This window comes from Artemia sp. Qi Xiang Cuo, chromosome 1 (genome assembly GCF_049724085.1).
Source record: "Artemia sp. Qi Xiang Cuo chromosome 1, ASM4972408v1, whole genome shotgun sequence".
NCBI lineage: Eukaryota > Metazoa > Arthropoda > Branchiopoda > Anostraca > Artemiidae > Artemia > Artemia sp. Qi Xiang Cuo.
Genome location: NC_142794.1, coordinates 5,914,037 through 5,941,329, shown reverse-complemented (window position 1 = coordinate 5,941,329; position 27,293 = coordinate 5,914,037). Strand labels below are relative to the sequence as shown.

At 36.5% G+C, this 27,293-nt stretch overlaps 3 protein-coding genes across 3 annotated transcripts in view; 2 read left to right on the top strand and 1 right to left on the bottom strand.

Moving 5' to 3' along the window:
- The window catches only part of LOC148955948 (E3 ubiquitin-protein ligase UBR3-like), a 263,283-nt gene that overhangs the window by 8,746 nt on the left and 227,244 nt on the right, over nt 1–27,293 (top strand). The gene's annotated exons all lie outside the window — the stretch shown is intronic.
- Nucleotides 1,368–8,216, top strand: LOC148955956 (uncharacterized). Its single transcript, XM_089093346.1, has 3 exons — nt 1,368–1,485; nt 4,751–4,870; nt 8,000–8,216. Exons 1-3 carry the CDS (start codon nt 1,470–1,472, stop codon nt 8,086–8,088), a joined length of 225 nt encoding a protein of 74 aa, XP_088949472.1. The 5' UTR covers nt 1,368–1,469; the 3' UTR covers nt 8,089–8,216.
- Nucleotides 13,531–27,293, bottom strand: part of LOC148955952 (E3 ubiquitin-protein ligase Ubr3-like) — a 107,397-nt gene continuing 93,634 nt past the window's right edge. The window contains exons 8-9 of the mRNA XM_089085907.1: nt 18,988–19,167; nt 13,531–13,688 (exon numbers count right to left, since the gene is read on the bottom strand). Coding sequence (XP_088942033.1) covers nt 13,531–13,688; nt 18,988–19,167 — 338 coding nt within the window. The remainder of the gene's footprint in view (nt 13,689–18,987; nt 19,168–27,293) is intronic.

Below are 27,293 nucleotides of genomic sequence, written 5' to 3'. Positions count from 1 at the left end.
ACCAGTGTATTAGCGGGCAAAATGTCCTGGAGCTTGAGAGGACCGTCCAGATTCGCTGGTTTTACACAGTCGGCTTTATTTCCAAGGTGAAAGTCAGATTGTATTGCTGATGTGCTAGCCAAATTTTCTGATAGTTCCGACGGCAAGGCAGCGTGTGAAGCCAAAGGACTACTGGACAAAATTAACTCGGCCTCTTTTGTTTCATTTTTGTACATAATGGAAAAAGTGTCAGTCATTGTATATCGTTTACCAGAGTAACCTCATTCAGAAAGTTTGTTGCTTTATAAGGCACTTGCAGTAACTTCTGGGATTGACAGGACACTCCTAAAGCTGAGAAATAATAGCGAATGGAACAACCTTAATGAAAAAATAAATAAAAGTTCTTTGTTTTACACGGTATCAACGAATCAAAATTTCAACAATGGAAAGCCAGTGCATGAAGAAAGAGAAGTCGAGCCATTTCCACTTGTTCAAGACTTCCTTTCAAACTCAACAATCCCGGTAAACGCAATATCTGTCATTTCTATCAGACTCCAGTAAGCTTGTGTACTTCGAGGTAATAGAGCATTTCACGTTTCAAGACCAGGATGGATCAACATTTTGTGCAAAATATGCTCCTGCTCGAAGTATTATATGCCTTCGACCTCCCAAGTTTCGTGAATTGGCGCCACCGAGCAAACAATATTTGATCATTTTTAAGGCAGTTGCAAAATCTACTTTTGTCGAAAATTAAAAATTTAGAAACATTCTAAAATTGACTTTATTGCCAAAAACTATCATGAATTCCGATTACAAGCACAACTCTTAGTATTCTTGCGCATTTAAAAGTTTTAAAAGAAAGATCTGAGACATATTGGCGAAACAACAGCTTTGTGATAACGAGACGATGGTGTTTTTAAATGGGTAAGGGACATGTTAAGGGGCTGTGGAGGCGTTTCTCCTCGATATCCCCAGATTTATATGATTATTCCTATATTCGATTATGCTTTGCATATAGTTTACCTATTTTTTGAAGTTTTTTTTTTCAGTTTGGGCCCAACCAGACATTACACGCCTCTGCGCAAAAAGATTTATGGAATAAACCCCATATTGCAAAGCCCCCTATTCTATCTCTCTTTTTTTTGTACAAGGGAGTAAGGTCCAACATCAAATCTGCACTACCATGCTAGGCATAAACAAATCAAATCAACAAACCACAAGTTTTAGCAATAAAAATGCTAGAACTTAGGTTAATAAACAGGCCTTTCGTGTTGCGTGAAATTAATGTCTCGCTAGCATCTTTTGGATAACTGCATCCGGGATAATTACTGGGTATTGAAATAGCAATTAATGATTTCTTGGAAATGATGTAACTAATCGGGGTTTTTGTAACATCACCCTACTATACATAGCTGCTAGGTAAATGGGTAGAAACAGGTTTAAAAGTCAGTCGTCGTTCAAACCAGTTCAAGGTATTTAATCAGAGAAAAATGGAATCTTGCTCAGGTAAGTCACCTTTTCTGACAAAAATTTAGTTATTTATTACAATTTCATTCAATAATTTATAGCGTGGTATATTTCAATTGTTCTCCAATTTATCTGAATGTATTTTTGAACCAGGCCCAAAATGAAAGGTGATAAAAGAAAAATAACATTTGCCAGGACACAGGTCAAATTGAGACCCCGCCTAAAATTTATTGAGATTACTATTTCTTTTAAGTTATACATTAATTTTGATTTATTCGCCCGTTTGGTGCTGTTTCAAGAAAAATTTCAGCCTGGTACTTGCTTTGAACAGACAAAATGATATATTTTCAAATCAGGGTAATTCCAAAACAGAAAACTGCTGAGTTGTGTGGCTACTTGCGAACCCCAAGCACCCCAAAGATCCCAAAAGTGTCGACTGTTATCAACTACCTTATTCTACTGTTGGAGTTCTCAATGAGATCTCAGCAGGAGCTAGATTACAAGATTGCATAGAGTGGGCGTAATTTGGCCTAGCTTGCATAGTTTTTTTTGGGCGGGGGGGGGGGAGTTGCTCCCCCTATAATTTGGAGAAAAAATTAATATATAGCCCATGTCCCTTGACTCTCTGGATGTGGACCCCTCTTGCCTCCCAATAAAAATGCAGGAGCTACGCTCCTATATATATATATATATATATATATATATATATATATATATATATATATATATATATATATATATATATATATATATATATATATATATATATATATATATATATATATGGTGACCGGCGTTTACCCCCCCCCCCCCCCCGGTGATTATCCCCCCCCCCTCCGTTGAAAATAAGGCTCCGAATTTGACAATTTTATTTGAGTTATATTTTTTTAATTTCCGTAGGCGGAAGGAATTTTGGTACTTGTGTATTATGCGCCACTCCTTCCATATAACATAATTTGCACTTTACTGAAAACAAGATACATTTTAAACGTTTTCACTTTTTTTACTATAACAAATAAAGAAGTATTAAGACTATAAGGAATAGATATCAGAATATGTATATCAAACTGACAATGCACGTTTTTTTTTTGTTTATTTTAAGTACAGTGCAAATCATTTTCTGGTCTGAAGAAGACATGGGTGCTGTCAGCCATACTCCTTTTAACTTTTGCTTGTTTTGAGTTTGACTAGGCTATGTATTATAATTTTTGTTAGTTTTGGCTTCTATTTAATTGTTAATGGTGACTTGTGGTAGTTTTACTCTTGGCAGATAAGAAAAACAAACTCGTAGAATTTGACAACACTTTCGTCCGTAAGAACTTAAAAACTCTAGAATTTGTTGTTTCCCAAAGCCAACTATCCTTTCAAATGATTGCCAAACCTTCTTAAACCTTTTGGTGCCATATGTTTTTGCTTAATTTTGATGATTTTTTGCCTATATTTTTTTTCTTCTTCAGTTTTTTTTTTTTAATTTGGCATCCGCTACTGCCAAAAATTGTAGAAGTTCATATGGAAGTCTTTCCAACACAAATGGATTTGTGTCGTTTTTCTATGTTTTTAAGATACTTCTGTTGTGTAAATTCCTCTTTTTCCCGTTCCTCAGCACTTTTCAACGAACTAAAAAAAAATCAAATAAAATTTTCAAATTTAGAAACCTTATTTTCCAAGGAGGGGTATTTTCCGAGGGTATAACTTTCCGTGTGGGGGGGGGGGTTCCAGGGGGGGGGGGTAAACAGCCCCCATTCACTTTATTCATTTATGTTATTTTACTGTGTTCATGGCCCTATATTTAGCTTTAAAATACACTTATCTATCTATCTATCTAATACGCAGAATAATTGCACCAAACACATTTTGCATGCAAACCCGCAATACTTTAACCCCCACCCCCTAATGTGCAAATCTATAGCCCAAATTTATTTCTAAAGTAACGAAGAAACTAACGAAAAAACCAATGTGATCTCGAGTTTTACACAGCGTAAACTTGAGTGAGTGGCGCATAATACACAAGTACCAAAATTCCTTCCCCCTAAGGAAATTAAATAAATAAAACTCAAATAAAATTCTCAAATTTTGAAAGCCTTATTTTCCACGTGGAAGGGGGGTATTTACTGGGGGTATTTTCAGGGGGGTAATAGTAACCCCGCATGAAACCCCCTTTTACTTCCAATTACGAGTAATAAATAGTCACAGCACCAGGCCTATTGCACAGAATTCTTGCTTAACCATTTCTAAATGTAGTGGTGAATACCTGCGTAGTTGGTTGCTACTAGAAATGCGAGTATGAACGCCCGTTAAAAGAAAAGAGAAAATAACAATATGGGTCATAAAGGGAATTAATTTGGTTATATGGTAGAACCGTCCTTGGTATGTTCTTATGCGATAATTTGTCAAACATGTAAATCCGCAATCATTGTTAATTTACGAAATAAACACTGAATTGCACATCCAACTTTGGGGTTGAACTAGGCTACGGAACACATTTTCGTGCTAAGGTTATGAAACATCTATAAAAAAAAAAGAAGGTCCATACTTAGAGCAATTATCAGCTTAACGAAGCCATAACTATACTTAAGATTAATTTAAAAAAAACTTTTTACACAAAACAAGTGTTTCAAAGAAAAGTAAAAGCTCCATTAAGCCAAATATGAGCAAAAATAAAGTCGAATAACCTTTCAAGTGTAAAACTATCACAAAATTACCATTAATAAATAAATGATACCCAAAACGAACATAAATTACAGTAAATAACCGCGTTAAACTCAAAACGAGCAAAAATTAACATAAGTAGGGCTGACAACCATGCCTTCTCAAGACCTGAACATAATTTGCACTTTACTGAAAAAAAAAAACAAACAAATAACCGTGGATTGTCAGTTTATATACATATACTGATATTTAATCCTTAAAGTTTTAATATTTTTTTTTTGTTTATTAAAGTGAAAAAGTGAAAACGTTTTAAATGTATATTTGTTTTCACTAAAGTGAAAATTATGATCTGGTCTTGAGAAGGCATGGGGATTGCCAGCCTTACTCGTTAATTTGTTCTAATTTGTCTATTAAGGCATAAGGTCAATTTTATTAAGAAGGAAAATAATTGAATTTTTTCTATAAGGGTAATCAGCCCTCTTTTGTACGTCAGAACACTGTTCCAGTTTTCAATTAAATTTCATATTCTCAAATATAATATCTTTAATCCCCTTTATTAATGGCACTGACTTCGTAATTGTGTAAAGGGAGAATGAGTTATTAAATATTGTAGCTTCAGCGATAAATCTCAATCGATTTTAATTGTTTATTACAGAAACAGTTTGTGCTTGTGGTCCAGACTGCAGATGTGGACCAAAATGTAAAGTTTGTCCCCAAACACATGGAGTTGGTCAGATGCTTGGTCAGAGGTCAGATGCCTGCCCATGTGTACAAGGTATTTAATCTGTTTATTAGGATTACTAATCAGTTTTTTAGCGTGTAAATCTGAAACATAAATGTTAACAGCAATATTTATTTTTGGGAGACTGCAGGGAATTAGGTAAATTAAAACAGCCTTTCTTACCGTAAGGTCCGCTGACCATATTTCGTCTGCAAAGAAGAGGCAGATGAACTGCAGACAGGACGAAAATCATAACCATATGTTGAAAATGTCATTAGCTTACCCAAGAAGTGTAATGGGGCTAGGCGTTTACACCCCCCCCCAGAAAATACATTCCGTGGCTGGCTGGTCTCCGATCACTTTCAGATCAGAGGCAACGCAATAGTATTGCCTATAGTAAAGGCCACAAGGCTCCAATGTTTTATTTATTTTTTCCAAGAGGCCCTTCATGTAGAAAGGGTGGTCGTATAAACTTCGGAGGGGGCTCATTGAATTGGAAATTTGAAGTTCTAGTGTCCTTTTTAAGAATCAAAAGTGATCGGAAGGCAATTAGCCCCAACCCCTCTCACGCCCCTTCTCCCCGAATGAATCTGATAAACATTTTGAGATAGCTATTTTGTTAAAAATAGTTAAAAGACCAGATACCAAAAACTCCGAGGTCCACACAACCCCTCAGAGCCCGGAGGCAGGCGTTGTAAGTTATGTTCTGGGGGCATATATTGTTCTTGTGGAAGAGGTTCTCGTATAAACTTCGGAGGGGGCTTATTTGATTGGAAATTGAAAGTTCTAGTGTCCTTTTTAAGAGTCAAAAGAAATCGGAGGGTAACTAGCCCCCCATACCCTCTTCCCCCCAAGCGAATCCAATCAAAATTTTGAGATAGCCATTTTGTAGAAAAAAAAACTTCTTTTTCGGGAAGTTTTTTTTTATTTAATTATAAAATAGGACCAGAACTCTCAATTCCTGATCGAATGAGCAACCTCCAACATTTCCACGAGCATGAGGCGAAGGTGGGGATGAGGAAGGGCAACCCGATACATAATAAATTCTGCTCATTTTGGGGTTAAATGTTACTCTTTACTTTCATAATAACAGCGTAGACCAGAAATATTCCCGGAAATCAAGAGGGATTAAATATCAATTTTACATTTTTGAATGCGTTTTTTTAAAGTTTTTGTACCATTCTCCGCCCGAAAAAAATAATTCCCTCCAAAAAAGTGGTAGAAACAGCAGTTTGTACCTCCACCATCCCCTCGTCTTTTCCCTTAGAACTAATTCTGGATTTATCCGAAGGCTCAATTAAAGTTGGGATGTTTTGGTATTAAAATGAACCCTTTGAGGTATCTCCCTTCCTCCCTAACTAGCCGAAATATTTCTAAGGTCTTAAAAAATTCCTCTATTTTATGTTAATTCCCTGTTAGTTTACAATTCCAAACATTTGTATAAAAGAGCTTAGACCTCTACAGTGTTCTCTGATTGTTTTGTAGTTTCGGAGGGAGGGAGGTGCCTCAAAGTGTGCAATTTAATGCCAAAACTTATCTAATGCAAGTCAACTCCCGAGCAATTGAACCCTCGTTTAAAGAAAAAGGTGTCATTAATGCTGATTCAGGAATGACAAGTATTATTTAAATTCATTTTAATGGTAAAAGTTTATTGCAGAAACAAATTTATGGGAATGTTTAGAAAGAGCTGGAAACACCGACAAGTCTCCACTTTTTTGTTTTGTTTCTCCAGTACTAATAGGACACTAGAACATCATGGGGAGTTACTTAAGGTCATTTGAAAGATAATATTTACAATTACGCACTTTTTATAGTTTCGTCAAGACAACATCGTCATAAAATATCTTAGGGTGCCAAAATAGGATTGCAGGGTCATTTCAAGAGTGTAAAGGCTTGAAACCATTAGGAGTCTACCTCTGAAGTCTCCATGATCGAAAAAACTTAAACCGGGTTTTTAAATCCTCCTCTTTAATACTCCCTTTCTCAGTCACCTTTGAAAGTGGAAAACAGAACAAAAAGTTAAAAAAAAAAAAAATACAAAGTGCAAAATATTCATTCAAATACAAAGCTGATTCGCTAGATACTATTTATTCTCATTTCAACACTAAAATTAATTACGAAACAAGTTCTTGGTAATTACGAAAAAGTGCTTGACACCTAGACGTGTATTCTTTTTTCTCAAGTACTAGCGAGCCACTGGAGCATCGTAGGGAAGTTGAAATGGCTAACCATCCAAGGTCGTCAGAATTAGTGTTTTACATCCCCTACAGACTCGCTATACTTTACCCCCCTCCCCTAACATACAAGTCTATAGCCCAAATTTATTTAAAGTAACGAAAAAACTGGTGTGTTGACTAATTTTACACAGCGTAAACTTGAGTGAGTGGCGCATAATACACAAGTACCGAAATTCGTTCCCCATACGGACATAAAAAAATAAAACTCAAATAAAATTCCCAAATTTGGAAAGCCTTAATTTTCACGGGGGGGGGTATTTTCCGCGGGGGGAGGAGGGTATTTTCCAGGGGGGACACCTAGAACCAGAAGACACTACCCCTAAAGTATTGGTATGAGGGAGTTTTCCTCTCTGGGAAAATCTGAAAATTAGGACCCTAAGCCCTATTTGTATGCCACCAACCGGAAAAAATCCTCTGATACTATTTCCTAAGGCTTAGACACGTACAACGGGTTACCCGTTTCTTGTCACCTGGTGTACATCTTGGAACCCCCCGTGCGCCACACAGCTACACCACACCTGGTACGCGCCATCTGGTGCAGATGATATCTAAATGTGTAACCCCTTGGACACGTACCTATGTTGTTAAATAAACTTATACGGATAGACATACCCAAAAATCTCTAAGACCTGTCTCAGTTTGGTGGTTTATGGCCAAAGCTGAAAGTAAGGGGGTGGTTACAAAAAAATTTGGAGAGGGAGTTAAAAAAAATGATTATCGAGGTTTCTGTATACAAAAATTTGTTTAAATGTATTTTTCTTAGTTTTGCACAAGTCAAAGAAAAATTTCAGGGGGAAGGTTAAGTCGGGTAATTCCGCCCCCAAAATCCGGCCATGTTTCCATGTGAAAAACAATTCCAATTTGTTGGTAAAAGGCCAAATGGGAACGGTGCATAACTTAAGATCTGGTTCTAAAAACTAGTTTAGAATCCTGTTTTTCTTCGCAGATCGGTCGTGCACTTGTGGACCTACTTGCAAATGCAATCCATGTCAATGTCCCGTTCATGCAAAACATCATGGCGCTCATCATCATTAAAAAGGATTGTGACTACGCGATGAAGCTCGTATTTTTGTGATATGTTTTCTTTTTAATCTTTCTGTTTTATACTCTTCGTCTCTTGTAAAACAGTTGATATTAAACGAAATACATTTTTCTATGTTATGTCTATGGCTGTTATGTTATGTCTATGTATATATTGTATATGTCTATGCTGCGTTCCATTACTTGCTCAACAAGTTGATTGAGAATAAACGCTTCAAATACAACACAACTAAACGTAAAAATATGGGAGAACATCCCTCACCACAGAGACTACCAAAGGAGTCAACATAAAAAAAAAATTGACTATCAATTCTATCATGGTTGCAGCGGTAGCTGCAATCTAGTAAAGAGCGAACCACAGCCCATAGTAATCAAAAGTTCAACAAAAACTGCCTAGTGAGAAAAAATTGCCATCTGACACTGAGTCAGGAATGGTAACTATTGTTTCAGTTAATCTTAAAAGTAATTAAATAAAAAAAAAGTTTTTTTAACTGAAAGTAAGGAGCGACATAAAAAGTTAAACAAACAGAAATTATTCCGTATATGAAAGGGGCTGTCCCTCCTCACCGCCTCGCTCTTTACGCTAAACTTTTTTATTGTTTTAAAAAATAAAGTTGTGAGACAAAGTCAAACTTAGAATAATTAGAATAGATAGCTCTGATGAAAGTACAAACAAAAACTTTAGGGTAAAGAGCGAGGTAATGACTAGGGGGCGAACCCAATCATATACGTAATAATTTCTGTTCGTTTTAAGTTTTGATGTTGCTCCTTAATTCAGTTGAAAAAATCTTTTTTTTCTTAATTTCTGATCGTTTTTTTAAATAATGCTGGGAAATCCCGCGCCCCCTTCATAGCAATGTCCCTTCCCCCATGAACACTTACTCCATGGAAATATCCTCCCATGTAGCCCCCGACCCCCCCCCCACCCAACTAACAGGAAAAATCCCCCCTGAAAACGTCTGTATTCTTCCCAATAATCAATACTATATATAAACATTGGGCAAAGTTCATAACTTGCAGCCCTTCCCCCGGGGACTGTGGGGGATTTAGCCATCCTCAAAGACATATTTATTTTATTTTTAGACCATACTGAACAAAAAGGCTATCTCAAACTTTCGATAGGGTGACCCTCCATTTTCTTGTCACTTAAAAGGGGCACTAGAACTTTTAATTTCCATTCGAATGAGCCCTCCCAGGATATTCTAGGACCACTGGGTCGAGACGGTGATCCCTGACGAAAAAGGGTGTTTCCCCTTTTTTCGAAATTAACTAGAAAAAACAAGTTTTTTCAACTGAAAGTAAGGAGCGACAATAAAACTTAAAACGAACAGAAATTATTCCGTATGTGAAAGGGACTGTCCCCTCATCAACACCTCGCTCTTTACGCTAAAGTTTTTTATTGTTAAAAAAATAGAGTTGTGAGAAAGTCAATCTTTAACGTAAAGGGGGAGACGTTAAAGAGGGGCCAGTCCCTTTCATATACGGAATAATTTCTGTTCGTTTTAAATTTTAATGTCGCTCCTCACTTTCAGTTAAAAAAAACTTGTTTTTTTAGTTAATTTCTGAACGTTCTTGAATTAATGCAGCTTTGATTTGGCTCACCGTACATGAATAATTAAAAAGAAATTTGCATATTAATTTTCCTTTTCTTGGCTCATTGGCTTTCTCAAAATTTTGTTCTGACGTAACTTACGAATTAACTTATGTAGTGAATTTCTATATCCTTATATTTTTAATTCGTATATTAGGGAGTTCGCCCCCTACTCAAAACCCCGCCCTTTACGCTAAAGTTCCAATTTTGTTCGAATCACAAACCCCTGAATCACAAAGGCCGGTTAATTAGAATAGACAGCTTTTTTGAAAGTACTAAAAAACTTTAGCGTAAAGAGCGAGGTATTGACTTGGGGGCGAATCCCCTCATATAAGTAATAATTTCTGTTCGTTTTAAGTTTTAATGTTGCTTCTTACTATCAGTTGAAACAACTCGTTTTTTTAATTTAATTTCTGATCGTTTTTTAAATAATGCTGCGAAATCCGGCGCCCCCTTCATAGAAATGTCCTTCACCCCAAAGAAACATCCTCCACGGAAATATTCTCCTGAGTAACCCCCTCCTCCAGCCCCCCCCCCCCACCAGAAAAAAAAATCCTTCCTGAAAATATCTGTATACTTCCTCTGTTTACAATATGTAAACAATGGGCAAAGTTCATAACTTGCAGCCCTTCCCCTGGAAACTGTGGGGGATTAAGTCATCCTAAAAGACATATTTATTAGATTTTCGACTATGCTGAACAAAATGGCTATTTCAAAATTTTAATTGGGTGACTTTGGGAAAAAAATGAGCGTGGGAGGGGGCCAAGTTGTTCTCCAATTTTTTATGACAGTTAAAAAGGGCACTAGAACTTTTAATTTCCGTTCAAATGAGCCCTCTTACGATATTCTAGGACTACTGGATCGATACTATCGCCCCTGTTAAAATAAAAACAAACAAATAAACACGCATCCGTGATCTTTCTTCTGGCAAAAAATGCAAAATTCCACATTTTTGCAGATAGGAGCTTGAAACTTCTACAGTAGGGTCTTCTGATACGCTGAATTCGATGGTGTGATTTTCATTAAAGTTCTATGACTTTTAGGGGGTGTTTCCCTCTTTTTTCAAAAATAAGGCAAATTATCTCAGGCGCGTAACTTTTGACGGGTAAGACTAAACTTGATATATATATTTAAAATCAGCATAAAAATCTGATTCTTCTGATGCATCTATTGGTATCAAAATTCCGTTTTTAAGAGTTTCGGTTACTATTGAGCCGGGTCGCTCCTTACTTACAGTTATTTACCACGAACTGTTTGAATAGGGCAAATCTTCTCCGGCGTGTAACTTTGGGTAACATGGGTAAGACCAAACTTGATGAAACTGATATATATGAAATCAGCATAAAAATCTGATTCTTTTGATGTATCAATTGTTATCAAAATTCCGTTTTTTAGAGTTTCGGTTACCATTTAACCGGGGCACTCGTTACTTATAGTTTTGTTACCACGAACTATTTGAATAGTTTATTGCGAAAAGAAATTTATGGTGATTTCGAAAAAGAGCCTGAAACCCCTTGGAAATGGCGTCAGATCGAAATAAAAATTGCACCATTGGAATCAGCATGGTCCAATAGCTATTGAAGGATAATTACAGTCCCCCACCTTCAAAACCAAGGAAAATCACTTTTTTGCATGGGTAGCACTCATGTGTCTTCCTTTTTTTCTTTTTTTTCCACCAGGGCTAGCGAATGACCAAAACATCATATAGACATGCTTAACGGCTCATTAAATTGGAAATTAAATTTGCTAGTGCCCTTTTTAAGTGACCAAAAAGATTGGAGGGCAGACAGCCCCCCTCCCTACAGACTCCCTCCTATAAACATTTTGAGATAGCCATTTTGTTTAACATAGTTCAAAGGTCCAATATATATAGTTTTGATAATGATATTGCCCTCCATAGTCCCTGGGGAAGGGCTGTTTGTGGTATCGAGCGTATCGGTATCGGGCACTTTGGTATCGCATGTATCGTATCGGGAATATCGATATCAATATCTGTTTTTTTAGTCATTTTCTAGGCTCATTTTTAAAGCATGTCCCGGCAAGGTATCATGGTTGCAGCGGTAGCTGCATCAGTAAAGAGCGAACCACAGCCCATAGTAACCAAAAGGTAAAAAACGCGATTTGAAAAAAACTGCCTGCTGAAAAAAAAATTGCCATCTGACACTGACTTAGGAATGAACTATTATTTCGGTTCTTCTTAAAAGTTTATTGCGAAAAGAAATTTAAGGTAATTTCGAAAAAAAGCCTCAAACCCTTCTAAAATGACGTCAGATCAAAATGGTTGAAAACCTTCGAACAGATACTATTGGAAACAGGGAAATTACAGTCCCCCTCCATGAAAAATAAGGAAAATCGGTAGCATTTTTGCATCAGTAGCACTTTTTTTTTTCAACAGGCCTAGCGGGCTACCAGAACATCACAGAGAGATGCTTAATGGCTCATTCAAAAGCTATTTCTCATATCGACGTGCTTTTTATAAATTCAGCCATCTGCAAGTGCCATATGGCACTAAAATGGCACTTTTTGTGCCATTTCTCAAGGGGTGGCACTAGCAGGCTACCAGAACATCATTGACATATCTAGTACAGCTCATATATAATATGTTGCTTATGTCTACGTACTTAATATAAATTGCACAACCAGCAAGTTTTAAACGATACTAAAATCGACGCTTTTGGTGCCGTGTCTCAAGTGGAAAAGCTGAGGCTATTGCGCTAGCAGAACTTATAAGAGTGATGTTTAATAACGCATTTGAAAGCTATTGCTCTTATATACGTGCATTTCTTTTATCAATTTTACCATTCGTAAGTGCGAAATAGCACTGAAAACAACACTTTTGGTGCCACTTCTTAAGTGGAAAAGCTCTAAAGTACAAAACAGGTACTATTGCAATAGTTATGTTCCAGAACCCTTAACTGGAGGTTCACAAGAATCCCTCCCGTACACTCCCCTCCCAGCCCCCTTAGTAAGTTTCACAAATTGTCTGCTCATCAGTAAGCTACTGAAACATTAGCGTCGTAGATAAATGTTTAATGGCTCAATTAAAAGCTATTGCTTATATTTACTAGGTTTTTAAAAATTCTACCATCTATTAGATTTCACAGATCTGTTAAAATATTCTACCTATTGCTTCAAAGGGACTTTAAAAAGTTTCAAAACTAGATAATACAATTAGTAGAAATATGAGGCCCGTCAAAGAATTCCACAGTCAACTAAGATGTTCACATTTCCCTTAAATCTTTCCTTGCGAATTACTTGGAAATTAGAGCCTTGCAAATCAAAATCTTAACAGCCCTTTAGTTTTCGCACTCGAGAGAGTAGTAAAGTTATCTGTCTACGCTGTCTTAAAAAGAAAGTGGTTATAGCCCCCTCCCCCCCAAACAAAAAGAATGGTTTATTTTTAATTTCCGATCAGTGGGTCCTATCATATACACAACAATTGCACGACTTACTGTTGTTTTCTTATCTAAAATGCCGAGGAAAATTCTAAGGAGAGGAAAGCTCTTCAAATTACTTATGATATGAGACACTAAAGAAAAAATTTCCACCCCTCCTCGCCAGTTTGGGTACCAGGGAGGTTTAGGTAGGCAGCACGCTCTCTTTCAACTTGTAAATGTGCTAAAAGATATTGAAGACCGAGGTTATTTCTCGGTCTTGCATTCCATACTCACCACCTGCAGGCCCCGTATGTATCAGTTTTATTGTATCAGTTGTATCAGTTTATGTATCAGTTTTATTTCACTGTAGACAAGAGATTATTGTATCAGTTTTATTTCACTGAAGACAAGAGATTATCACACCTAGCTTTTTCATGGCATGGTCAAACTGAACAATAAAAAAGAAAATCATTTTTTTTTAAAAGCTGACATTCTGAAAGACCTGAAAGTGCAGGTCTTTCCTGCACTTTCCAAGGATGCTCTTCGACTTTTGAGCTTCTCCAAGAAGAGTTTGAGCATATTAGTTAGAATTTTAACAGTGATAAAACAATTGTTCTGCCATTTACCTAGAAAGGAAATAGAAGCTCAATAAGTCTATCTGGCTTTGAAGTTCCTTTTGCTAGCAGCCTTACTTACCTGGGTATGCATATTGGGGCAAATCTGAAAGAAACTGCAAACCTGGTACTAAGATTCGGGCTTCGTATGCATCCCTGGCTTCAAACGTTACGTATCTGAGTAGAGTTCACCGTTCTCAGTTATATAATAGCCTAACAGTTCCTCACTTACTCGCTCTTGCTAATGTTTGGTCTATTTTTAATTGTGGTGAGAGAAAGCAAGTTCACTACCTTTGTTTTAATTTTGCAAAGTATTCGATGGAACTACCAACATGGACAAGTAACTCTTTTCTACAGAGAAAGTGTTGATTTGTAAATCCAGATGGGGTTAGTGGGAAGCGTATTGGTGATTTTTCTACTGAATGCCAGGAGTCTTCCCATCTTTGGTCATTTCCGTTTGTCCCGTGCTCGTAATTGTCGATGTGTGTTTTTCTTTCTGTTGCTTGTTTTTGTTTTTCGTGATTTTTACTCAGTCTTTTCTGGGCCCTGCCCAGTTTTTTTTGTGACTAACTGTAAATAAAATGATGATGATGATGACGAATAGTGAAGTTTAACGCAATGACTACCAAATAATTATCTAGACCAAACAGATAAATGTTCGTCGTCCAACTTTAAAGCTGAGACGAATCTAACAAATAAATGGAATACAACAAGAATTATGAGGCTTTGAGATATTAATCGAGACTTAGAGAGTAGAGGTATTTGAAAGGCGGAATTTAGCATCTACTTTACAATTTCCAAAAACGCTCTGCAGCGATCATTTATCTTATGATTTATGTAAGTCAGAAGCACAAAATATTTCTCCTCACTGATAGAATAACAAAACGAAAAATAACGAACAGATGAGACTCTTGAGATATTAATAGAGACTTTGAGAGTAGAGATGCTTGAAAGACGAAATTTTCCATCTATTTTTCTACCATTGCTCAACTGCAATTATTTATTTGCACCATTTACGCGATTCAGAAGCATCAAATATTTCGACGCAGCTGATGGAAAATAACGAATCAATCGAATAAATCGAGATTTGTCAGACTTTGAGGTGATAATCTAGACTCTAGATTTCGAGAGTAGAGATTTTCGAGAGGCGAAATTTACAATCTACTTTTCCAACAGTGCTCAAATGCAAGCATTTACTTGCACCTTTTTACGCAAGCCAGAAGTATAAATATTTCGACGCAGCTGATAAGAGTAACAGAGCGAAAAATAAAGAATGGATAGAATAAATCGAGATTTGTGAGACTTTGAGATAATAATCTAGACTCTAGACTTTGAGAGTAGAGATTTTCGAGAGGCGAAATTTACAATCTACTTTTCCAACAGTGCTCAAATGCAAGCATTTACTTGCACCTTTTTACGCAAGCCAGAAGTATAAATATTTCGACGCAGCTGATAAGAGTAACAGAGCGAAAAATAAAGAATGGATAGAATAAATCGAGATTTGTGAGACTTTGAGATAATAATATAGACTCTAGACTTTAAGAGTAGAGATTTTCGAGAGGCGAAATTTACAATCTACTTTTCCAACAGTGCTCAAATGCAAGCATTTACTTGCACCTTTTTACGCAAGCCAGATGTATAAATATTTCGACGCAGCTGATAAGAGTAACAGAGCGAAAAATAAAGAATGGATAGAATAAATCGAGATTTGTGAGGCTTTGAGATAATAATATAGACTCTAGACTTTAAGAGTAGAGATTTTCGAGAGGCGAAATTTACAATCTACTTTTCCAACAGTGCTCAACTGCAAGCATTTACTTACACCATTTACGCAAGCCAGAAGCATAAAATATTTCGAGGCAGCTAGTAGAGTCACAGAACGAAAAATAAGGAATAAATGGATTACTATATGAGATATTAATACTATATGCAACCATTGATAAACTGATACTGATACAAAATGTAAATAACTCTGGTTTTAATTAGTTTCATATTTTGTGTTTTGATTGTCTCGTATAGCGATGTAAATGAGCACTAGGGTCACAGAGTATTGGTAACTTACAAAAGTGGAAGCGGTACTTATCTGTTAGCCAGTACACACTCGAGAATTTGGATATATAAAATCAGACAATAACCGGTTTATTGCTATTTATACACGGAGACAATTAGCTTCGGCTCAGTGGAAAACTACATTGTACCTATATTTTAATCAATATTTTAGTTGGAATTTTGGTTAGGTTAGGTTACTTTTTTACGCAGCCCCGCTACACTTGCCCTAAAGAAAGAAAAACGATCAAAAATGGGGGCTTTAAAGGTCAAACGAAAATACTGAAAAAACACAAAGCGAATATTTCGAGAGGACAAATGCCTCTCTTCTTCAGCGCGAAACGGAAAAACATGTTCAAGGAAAGTGCCGAAGAAAAAAAAACAACAAAACAAAACAAACGCAGAAAGTCAATGTGGGAATAAATAATAAAAAAAAAAATAAATTAAAAGATGAATAAATTCAATAAAAGCCAAAAATTATAAGAATTAAAATCAAATACCTAACAAACATAAAAGTGAGTCATTCACCAATATCCACGATTTGCAAAAGATCAAAAAAAATATGAACTACCATCGACAGATACTAGCGAATATCTGAGAAATAAAAGAAAACATTCATTCACTCAACACAAAACGAACCAGCAAATAAATGAGTTGGAGAACTACGTCATCTGACCTCTGATTTTAATAATTGCATTCCTTACAGACACCCATTGAGACCTAAGGGGTTGTTGACGTGTTTAATTATATGATTGGGAAGGTGGTACAAGATTTATATTTGGGACTACTAAAGTATCAGCTTCTATTTTGAGAAAATGATAATACGACTCATTTATTCTAAAATCGCCTGAATCTCTGTTCAAAGCTAGACCTAAATGTTGGTATTTATAAATTTCAACAGCTTCTCTGTAGTGATGGACAATACCTTAGTCATGCGAAATTAGGCTAGCTTGGTTAAATAAAATAGTATGGCCTGGGACATCTAGGTAATCAAAAATGTGTTGAGTCAAAATCATCTGGTTTTTCCGCTTTTTAAGGGTGTTATTAGTTGAGGTAGAGTGCTGAGTTAATCTATCCGTAAGTCGCTGATCAGTTCTTCCTATGTACCAAAGACCACACGAGTAAGGAATTCTGTAGACATCGGAATTTTCACCTATCGCGATAGGGTCTTTACCGTGATAAATTTGGGAGTTGATAGTTTTTCTGGGTCTATAGTAAATGTAAATATTACATTTTCTTAGATTTTTTGAAATGTTGTCTGAAACCCCTTTAACGTACGGAAGACCAAGATTAACGGAATTTTCCCTTTGATTTGCGTTTACTGTGAGAAGGTGAGAGGCGTTTGTCTTCTCGAAATATACACTTTGTTTTTTCACTATTTTCGTTTGGCCTTTAAAAACCCCATTTTTGATCTTTATCTTTCTTTATGTTATGGCAGGCCAATGTGGTGCAAGAAATTATCTTCTGCACTTACCCTCCCCCCCCCCCAACGTATACATATCCTATCTATCTCCCAAGCGTCTCAGTTGTTTCAACCCCGTACCCGTAGATCCAAATTCTCGAGTGTGTACTGGCTAATAGATCAGTACCGTGGAAGCTTGCCCTAGCATAAAAAACACCAACGCCATCTAAAATTCGCCGTTTCTTGGAAATTTTTAAAGCTTAATAATTATGTTCTTCTCAGAAACTGAGATCAAGCACTTATTGCTATAGAAATTTTTCCAATTACACTAATTTTGCATCATTATTTCACTGATAAAGGTCAAGAAACACCAAACTCTAGACAGTGTTGGCAATTTTCTTTTTAACACTAGTGCCAGTTCCCACTCTTGTATAAATTACCAAGACTCTTTGACTAGCATTTCGACATGACATGGTTTCAGCATGACCTCAAGGTCGTTTCAGTTTATTATACACTATCTATGACCACTGAATTCAAGCCTATACTTGTTTTGAAGATATTTCGTAACTTGATAGTACGCATCCAGTTTCTGTAATAGGTGGAAAACTGGTTAAAATATACTTGTAAATCGGGTTTTTTTTTATCTTTTGTTTCTACAGAGCCACGACAACATTCAAAAATAATAACTGCTTCTTCGACCAATTAAGGTAATATAAAATCAAAGAGTTTCAATATACTATACCAAGCTCAAAATTGCAATCAGAATTTAAAAGCAATTACAACCGACATTTATTTTAGTTCACAGCATGCCTAACGAGCGATTACATCCATTTTTTTAAGCAGAAGTTGTTTAAACCAAATTTACCCCAAAGCGGTTTTACCGATAAATCACTCCTCCAAGCGGGATCGATGGAATGCCTAATTTGGTGATCCCTAAACCAACGGCGTTTCCAAGATTTTTGTTCGAGGAGCGTATTCTTTTCGGGGGGTTGGGAGGTTCCCCCCCAAAAAAACTTTACAAAACGCCTCAAAAACTTTTTTATATGCTTTTTTTACTCTTTTACGAGTCGGAAAAATTTTCGGGGGGGAGGGGGTTGAATCCCGGTAACCCCCACCCTGGATACGGCCTTACCCTAGACTATCCCTCCATCGCTAGCAAAACGTTAAAGTGGATTGATGGATTATTCATTAAGTTCCTGTCTTTAAACATTATTTTATTTATTATTTTTAGTAAAAAATGCGGGGGGAGGGAATGAGCTCTTTCCCACTTAAAAGAATTTTAATTATTAAAGTAGTTCAACAGCTTTTTATACTTGGAAAATTATTAAAACGTTTTTGCAAAAAAGCTTTTTTCAAACTTATCATCTCTACAACGTTTTCTGCAGGTGTTCCCTCCTCCCGTCCCTACCAAATAAAAAATTAATTTAGGTCTCAAAGCTCTGGAAAACACCGCCCTAATGGGCGGTGTTTTATTTATTATTTCTTATTACATTTTATTTCAGCGTTTTCAGTATTTTATTTCAGTATTACATTTTATTTACATTTTATTACATTTTATTTTATTTAGCTTTAACATTTTATTTCAGCGTCTCATTCCTCAAATTACAATTACTTGTTTATTACCATTAAAATTACTTAATCTGCAAGAAGGTAAAAGACACTAGGCACTATTATTCATAAGCTCTTTATCTTAGAAAATAAAATAAACAAGCTTGCATAAGCAAGAAAATTCAAATTTTTGGAATACCTCCAGCAGCGTTTGCAACATTAGATTGAGACATGCCAAGACCCCAATTGAAACTATTAGATTACAGGCATGGACGAAAATAAATCAAAAGTATTAAACGGGCAAATGGAGCTTACCTTGGAACATTGCCAAGAAGGAGAACCACATTTTCAGCAGTGTTTCATCTTGCATAAATCGTAATGCAATATTCTTGTGCGACAAAACATTGTTCATATCACTGACAATGGGCCAATAGCAATGATCTTTCATCGTGTGATGAGAACAGTCCACTACCATATGAACATTCCTCTCCGTATCTACAATAATAATAATGATGGTATAATAATAGCAATAATATTGGCGTAAGCCAAGGATTCCAGCTATACAAGGAACAATGTTAAGAATACAATTCTTATTTTCTAATATGCAGAGTAATCCTAGTTAACATATTTTGCAGGGGGAGAACCTTTATCTTCACTTCTTCCCTTGTATTTCCAGTTTTTAACTAACCTAACTTAACCTAATTTATCACTATTTGCCTATTGGTATGTTTTTGTGATATAAAATTAGATGGCACTTATGGTGTTTGAATACACATATAGAGTATTTGGCAACGGATATTGTAGTCGAATCAATGTTTACTTGTCAGAATTTTGCTTTAAAAAAAATCGTAAAACAGTGAAGGAAACGAAGATAAAGATTCTCACCCTGCAAAATGTGTTAACTAGGATTATTCCGCATATTATAAACTAAGAATTATTTTCTTAACATGTTTCCTTATGTATAGCTGGAATCCTAGGCTTATACCATATTAATAGTAGTAAATTAATTATGTTATCAAAACTACTCAATTAATATAATATTTTGGGTTGCGGAACCACCATAAGGCAGGGAGGCTGGAAACTAATCCACTTTAACATCTTATTTACCTCCCTCCTCCAATCCCTTCGTCATTGTGTAGATACTAGTGGGATTATCAGGTTCCCATTTTCATAACAAAAACAATATACTTAATAACAAAAATCCAGTGCCTCGTGCCAGTGACAGATCCAGTGGCTGTAGTTGGATTTCCTGCAGTTTTGGCTTACACTTATACAAATTTGTAGAGAAAAAAAAACCTTGAGTGTTTTAACCTACGAATCTGTAAAATAAAAAGTAAAAATTCCAGACAGACCTCCCCCCTCCAAATTCTAGACCTGCCACTTTGTATAGCCAGTTTAGCTAAATTCAAATAAGCATATAGTGATCGAAGAGACAAATTTTATTAAATCGTTGCTTTAATTCGAAACGTTCCTTCAGCTAAATCAGAAACTGTTAGCGTTCGTCTTATCCGTTGACTAGATAGCGTTATCGTGTCCACAATCAAAAACTAAAATTATTGCAAAGGGCAGCTAAAAAAGCAATGGGACGGGGCATGGTTGCTCTACAAACAGTTTTCAACATCCTCCTCAACATACCCTGAGAGTTTAAACTTTGTAATCTAAGCTGTTTCTGTGATATTGCAGATACACCTTTTTGACAAACATATGTATGTAATATCTTTAGATTTAGCTTAACATACCCCTCAAAATTCCCCAAAGTTTCACCTTAATATCCTTAGCCTTTTCGAACACACCTAGATTCAAGCATTCCCCTTTTCTGAATAATAAATACTGCATGTAAAATAAGGACAAACTGCATAATTAAGAGTTATTATCCTAGGGGCTGTATCCTGGAGGCACAGTTACTAGATCTTTTTACTGTTGGAACAGAATCGCCTTTTCAGCATTTTGATCGGTGATGAGGGAAAGGAACACCTTAAAAGGGCAACGGGGACTGGCTGCCCTCCAATAGCACTTCAAGATCATCGTCAATATCCCTTGAAGTTTTCATCTTAATATCCTCAGCCGTTCCTTAGACATTGATGACATGTCATTCTGGCAATAAGTACGCACAAAGTGAGTTTTATTGTGTTCGGGATCCCTCTCCAAAGCTGTGTGGGGTTATGTCATCCCCACAGGCATAGTTATTATTACTACCAGCAGATACTGCCAGACGACAAACATAAGACAGAAAAGATGCATGCTCGCTTCGGCTTGGTTGTACGTACTGATCAAGGTCATACTGCCTATCCGTCATAAAAATAAAATAAAAAAAAGAACAGAAGATAACGAGGAAATTGGCGGGGACAGTGATTACAACCTAAGTATTTCGGCTATATAATTTATCTAGGAAGTGTGCTGAGATTCATAAACGACTTCTCAAAAGACATCAAACGACGCCTGGTTCTTGCCCCCCCCCATGCTTCAAGTCACTGCGCTCAATTTGAAAAAATAAATAAAACTGAAGATCCGACTCTTCCATGCCTTAGGGATTCCACTTGCAACGTATGGAGCAGTGACATAGACTATAAACGCCGATGACAAGCACCGACTGGCGGCATCAGAAACTATATCGCTCTGAAAGCCAAGTGGTATCACTTACCTTGACCGAGTATCAAACGAATGACTACTGTCCTCCATGAAATACCCTCTAACTATCAAGTAGTCCATCAAACTCCAACAGCTTCGATGGTTAGGACACGTTCAGTGTATGTCCCCAGCCCAACTGCCCAAAATAGCCTTTGAGGGAAGAATAAATGCCTCTCGCCCAAGAGGACGACCTCCCAAGCGCTCCTGGGAAAACTTTTCTGACCACTCCACCCCAGTACTGCTAAGGACTGCGACAAACAGGAAGGCATACCGAAAATATTGTTATGGTGCCATTAGAGAAGAAGCCCCGAATCGGCCAACCTAGTCGGATGGGTGTTAAGTAAGTAATTTCGGATATATATGTAACAGCTGCATCAGCAAAAAGCAATATAACACAAATAAAAAGACAAAAAAAAACAATAAAAAAATTTCATCTATAAAATAAATATTAGAACTAAAAATCATACATTAAATTTTGAGAGAGTTGAAGTTTGAGAGGTTGTAATCACTGTCTTAGCAAATTTCCTCGTTATCTTCTCTTTTTTTCTTTCTTTTTTATGATGGAAAGGCAGTGTGGCATTGGTCAATATTTACAACCGAGCCGAAGCGAGCATGCGCCTTTTCTGTTTTATTAATCAAAAAAATATTTTTGCAAAAAATAAGTTTTTCAAAAAAAAGTAAAGAACTCCATTAAACCAAAAATGAACAAAAATAGAATCAAATAATCTACCAAACATACAACTCCCACAAATCAGTATAAATAAATAAATGAAACCCAAAACAAAAATAAATTAAAGTAAGTCAAACGCAAAACGAGCAGAAACTAATCTGAGTAGGGTTCTAAACCCTATGCTTTCTAAAAGCCAGAATATAACAATAAAAAATTCAAATAAAATTACTGAAAAAAATGTGCATTGTCAGTTTAATATACATATGCTGATATTTATTCCTTAATATCTTAATTAATTTTTATTTTCTTAAAGCTATAAGTGAAAACATTTAAAAGAATTTTTATTCAGTAAAGTACAAATCATATTCTGGCTTTTAGAAAGCATAGGGTTTAGAACCCTACTCAGATTACTTTCTGCTCGTTATGAGTTTGACTTATTTTAATTTCTGTTTGTTTTAGGTTTAATTTATTTATTTATTTATACTGATTTGTGGTAGTTGTATGTTTTGTAGATTATTTGATTCTACTTTTGTTCGTTTTTGGTTTAATGGAGTTCCTTACTTAAAAAAAAAAAAACTTATTTTGGGCAAAAAGTTTTTTTGATTAATATCTCTTCGTTTCATATTGACATAGTCTTTTTCAGGGAGAAAGACTGAGCCTCTTCTGAAGTTAAACAACCATCCCTTCCATAAGAACCGTTAATACTCCCTGGGCATAAATTACAACCCTTGCCCCTAATCTCTGGGGTTTCTTTAAGCCCCAAAAGCCTTATTATATGATATTTAGACTATTTTTAATAGAATGGCTATCTCAAAGGTTCTATTAGACACATTTTGGGACAATATGACGTGTGTGTAGGGGTAAGAGGGTAGCTGCCCTCTGATAACTTTGACTCTTAAAAAGAGCACTAGAGCGTCTGATTACCAATCCAATGACCCTCCTTTGAATTTTATATGACCAAAATTTCTATATAAACCCTATATGTCCCCAGGGCACAACTTACAACCCTTGCCCTGAAAGCTGGGGGGATTTTTTATCCTCAAAGACATAATTTCCAGACCTTTCTGATAGGCTTAACAACATGGCTCTATCAAAATTTTGACTGGAAGTGTTTGGGGAAATGACAGGCGTGGAAGGAAACATTTGCCCTCTGGTCACTTTTGACTAATAAAAAAGGCACTAGTCCTCTCAATTTCCAATCGAATGAGCCTTTTTGAGGCTTATACGACAAAACGTTCTATAAAAACTTTATATGCCCCAAGGGCATAACTTACGACTCTTGTCATGAGGGCTAAGGGGGAGGGGTTGTCATAATTTCCAGACCTTTCCACTATGTTGAACAAAATGGTCATATAAAAATGCTGATAGGAAACGTTTGGGGAAATGATGGGCGTTGCGGGGAGGGGGGGGGCAATTCTCTCTTTGTTTACTTTCGACTATTAAAAAGGGCACTAGCCCTTTCGATTTCCAATTGAGTGAGCCCTTTTTGAAGTTTGTTCAACAACATTATCTATAAAAAACCTTATATGGCCCCAGGGCATAACTTACAACCCCTGCCCTTAGGGGTGTGGGGGTTCGTCATCCTCAAAGACAAAATTTCCAGAACTTTCAACTACGTTGAACAAAATGGCAATCTCAAAGTTTTGATTGGATGTGTTTGGGGAAATGGTGGGCGTGAGAGGGAGGTTAGTTGCCCTTAAATCACTTTGGACTGTTAAAAAGGGCACTAGCCCTTTCAATTTCCAATCGAATGAGCTCTTTTTGAAGTTTCTATGACAACTCTTTCCATAAAAACTTTGTATGCTCCCAGGGGATAGCTTACGACCCTTACCCTGAGGACCGTGGGGGGTTGTCATCCTCAAAGACCTAACTTCCAGAATTTTCAACTACGTTGAATAAAACAGATATCTCAAAATTTTGATTGGATGAGTTTGGGGAAATGGTGGGCGTGAGAGGGGGGTTAGTTGCCCTCCAATCACTTTCGACTATTAAAAAGGGCACTAGCCCTTTAATTTCCAATCGAATGAGCCTTTTTTTAAGTTTCTACGACAACGCTTTCTATAAAAATCTTATATGCCCCCACAGCATAACTTAAAACCCTTGCCCTGAGGGCTGTGGGGGAGTGTCCTCCTCAAAAACATAATTTCTATCTGGAAATCAACGGCTATCTCAGAATTTTGATTCGATGTGTTTGGGGAAATGGTGGGCGTGAAAGGGGTGTTAGTTGCCTTCCAATCACTTTAGGCTATTAAAAAGGGCACTTGCCACTCCAACTTTCAATCGAATGAGCCCTTTTCGAAGTTTCTATGACAACTCATAGAAACTTTTGATACAAAGTGCCCTGGTCTAGAAAAAAAATACATTGTGCCAACATCGTTCTCTACTTAGGCAGCGCGATTGCGCTGCCTATGATGTTGGTCGTCTTGCAGTCTCTGCTGGTAGTAATAATAACTATGCCTATGGGGATGACATAAACCCACATAGCTTTGGAGAGGGATCCCGAACACAATAAAATACAATGTGTGCGTGCTGATTGCTAGAATGACGTGTTATCGATATCTAAGGAGCGGATGAGGACATTAAGGATATTGAGGGTCGTTTGATGTCTTTTGAGGAGTCCTTTGTGGATGTCAGCATATTTAATAGGTAAATAAACTAGCCAAAATACAGAGGTTGTAATCACTGTCCTCGCAAATCTGCTCGTTATCTTCTCTTTTTTGTTATGATTAATTAAAAATACTTTTTCCACAAGATAAGTTTTTCAAAGAAAAGTAAAGAACTCCATTAAACAAGTATGCCAACAAACAACTATGCCAAATATGAGCAAAAATAAAATCAAATAATCTACCAAGCTTGAAACTACCACAAATCAGCATCGATAAATAAATGAAACCCAAAACGAACAGAAATTACAAAAAATAACCGAGTCAAACTCAAACCGAGCAGAAATTAACATAAGTTGGGCGCAAAACCCCTATGTCTTCCCAATGCCAGAACAAAATTTGCACTTTACTGAAAAAATATAAATGTTTTTACCTTTATAACTTTAATAAATCAAATAATATTAACATTTTGATTCTAAATATCAGTATATGTATATTAAACTGACAATGCACATTCATTTGTTTTTTTTTTCAGTAAAGTGCAAATTATGTTCTGTCCTTGGGAAGCCATTGGTGTTTTGAGCCCTACTCACGTTAATTTCTGCTCATTTTGAATTTGACTCTGTTATTTTTTGTAATTTCTGCTCGTTTTGGGTTTCATTTATTTATCGATGCTGATTTGTGGTAGTTTCACGCTTGGTATATTATTTGACTTTATTTTTGCTCATTTTTTGTTTAATGGAGTTCTTTACACAAATATTAGTGTTTAATTTAGTTTCATACCTCCTCTAGTTGACCTGAAATGGAAAACTTAATACCATTCGCAAAAAATTCTCTTTACTTTCATTGATAGCTTGGATACACTTGCACTATTTTGATTTGGTTAAATTTTAAGAGCAGAAGTAGCCTCAAAAGTTTGAACATAATACCCTAAGTCCTTCCTGGTATATTTCTGATATATCTTATTGGGGTTAAGCAGTATGAGTGTGCATTTTTATTTAATCTTGACGCAACATATTTTTTTTAAACATAATTGGAAATTGACAGGATGAGAGTGGAAAGGAGATTAGTTGCCCTTCAATCACTTTTAACTATTAAAAAGGGCATCAGCCCTTTCTATTTTCAATCAAATGAGCCCTTTTCGAAGTTCCCACGACAACTCCTTCGATACGAAGTGCCCTGGTCTAAACAACAACAACAACAAAAAATATTACTGATCACTTTCGACTATTAAAAAGGGCACTAGCCCTTTGAATTTCAAATCAAATGAGCCCTTTTCTGAAGTTTCTACGACAACACCTTCTATAAAATCTAACCCCAGGGTATAACTTAAAACCCTTGCCCTTAGGGCTGTGGCAGAGTGTCCTCCTCAAAAACATATTTTCTATCTGTAAATAAACTACGCTGAACAAAATGCCTATCTCAAAATTTTTATTGGTTGGGTTTGGGGAAATGATGGGCGTGGGGGGGGGGGCTAGTTGCCCTCCAATCACTTGCGACTATTAAAAAGGGCACTAGCCCTTTGCATTTCCAATCGAATGAGCTTTTTTTGAAGTTTCGAAGACAACGCCTTCTATAAAAACCTTATATACCCCCAGGGCATAACTTAAAACCCTTGCCCTGAGGGTTGTGGAGGAGTGTCCTTCTGAAAAACATATTTTCTATCTGGAAATCAACTAGCTTCAGCTAAAAAAAAAGGCAATCTCAAAATTTTGATTGGATGTGTTTGGGTGAATGGACGTGGGGGAGGGGGGGGGGGCTAGTTGCACTCCAATCACTTTCGAATATTGAAAAGAACACTAGCCCTTTGAATTTCCAATCAAACGAGCCCCTTTTGAACTTTCTATGACAACGCCTTCTATTAAAACTTTATATACCCCAGGACATAATTTAAAACCCTTGCTCTGAGAGTTGTTGGGGAGTGTCGTCCTCAAAAACATATTTTCTATCAGGAAATCAACTACGCTGAACAAAATGGCTATCTCAAAATTTTGATTGGATGTGTTTGGGGGAATGAAGGGTGTAGGGGAGGGGCTAGTTCCCCTCCAATCACTTTTGACTATTAAGAAGGAAACTAGCCCTTTGAATTTCTAATCAAATAAGCCTTTTTTGAAGTTTCTACGACACCGCCTTCTTATATAAACCTTATGTGCCCCCAGGGCATAGCTTAAAACCCTTGCCCTGAGGGTTGTGAAGAGTGTCCTTCTCAAAAACATATTTTCTATCTGGATATCAACTAGCCTACGCTAAACAAAATGGTAATCTCAAAATTTTGATTGGATGTGTTTGGGTGAATGGACGTGGGGGAGGGGGGGGGGCTAGTTGCACTCCAATCACTTTCGAATATTGAAAAGGACACTAGCCCTTCGAATTTCCAATCAAATGAGCCGCTTTTGAACTTTCTATGACAACACCTTCATAGGCCTTTATATACCCCAGGACATAACTTAAAACACTTGCCCTGAGGGCTGTGGGGAAGTGTCCTCCTCAAAAACATATTTTCTATCTGGAAATTAACTACGCTGAACAAAATGGCTATCTCAAAATTTCGATTGGATGTGTTTGGGGGAATGATGGGCGTGGGGGGGGGGCTAGTTGCCTTCCAATCACTTTCGACCATTAAAAAGGGCATAAGAACTCTAAATTTACAATTTAAAGAACCCCTATTAAAATTTCTACAACAATCTGTTCTATATGAAGTTCCCTGCTTTAAAGCAAAA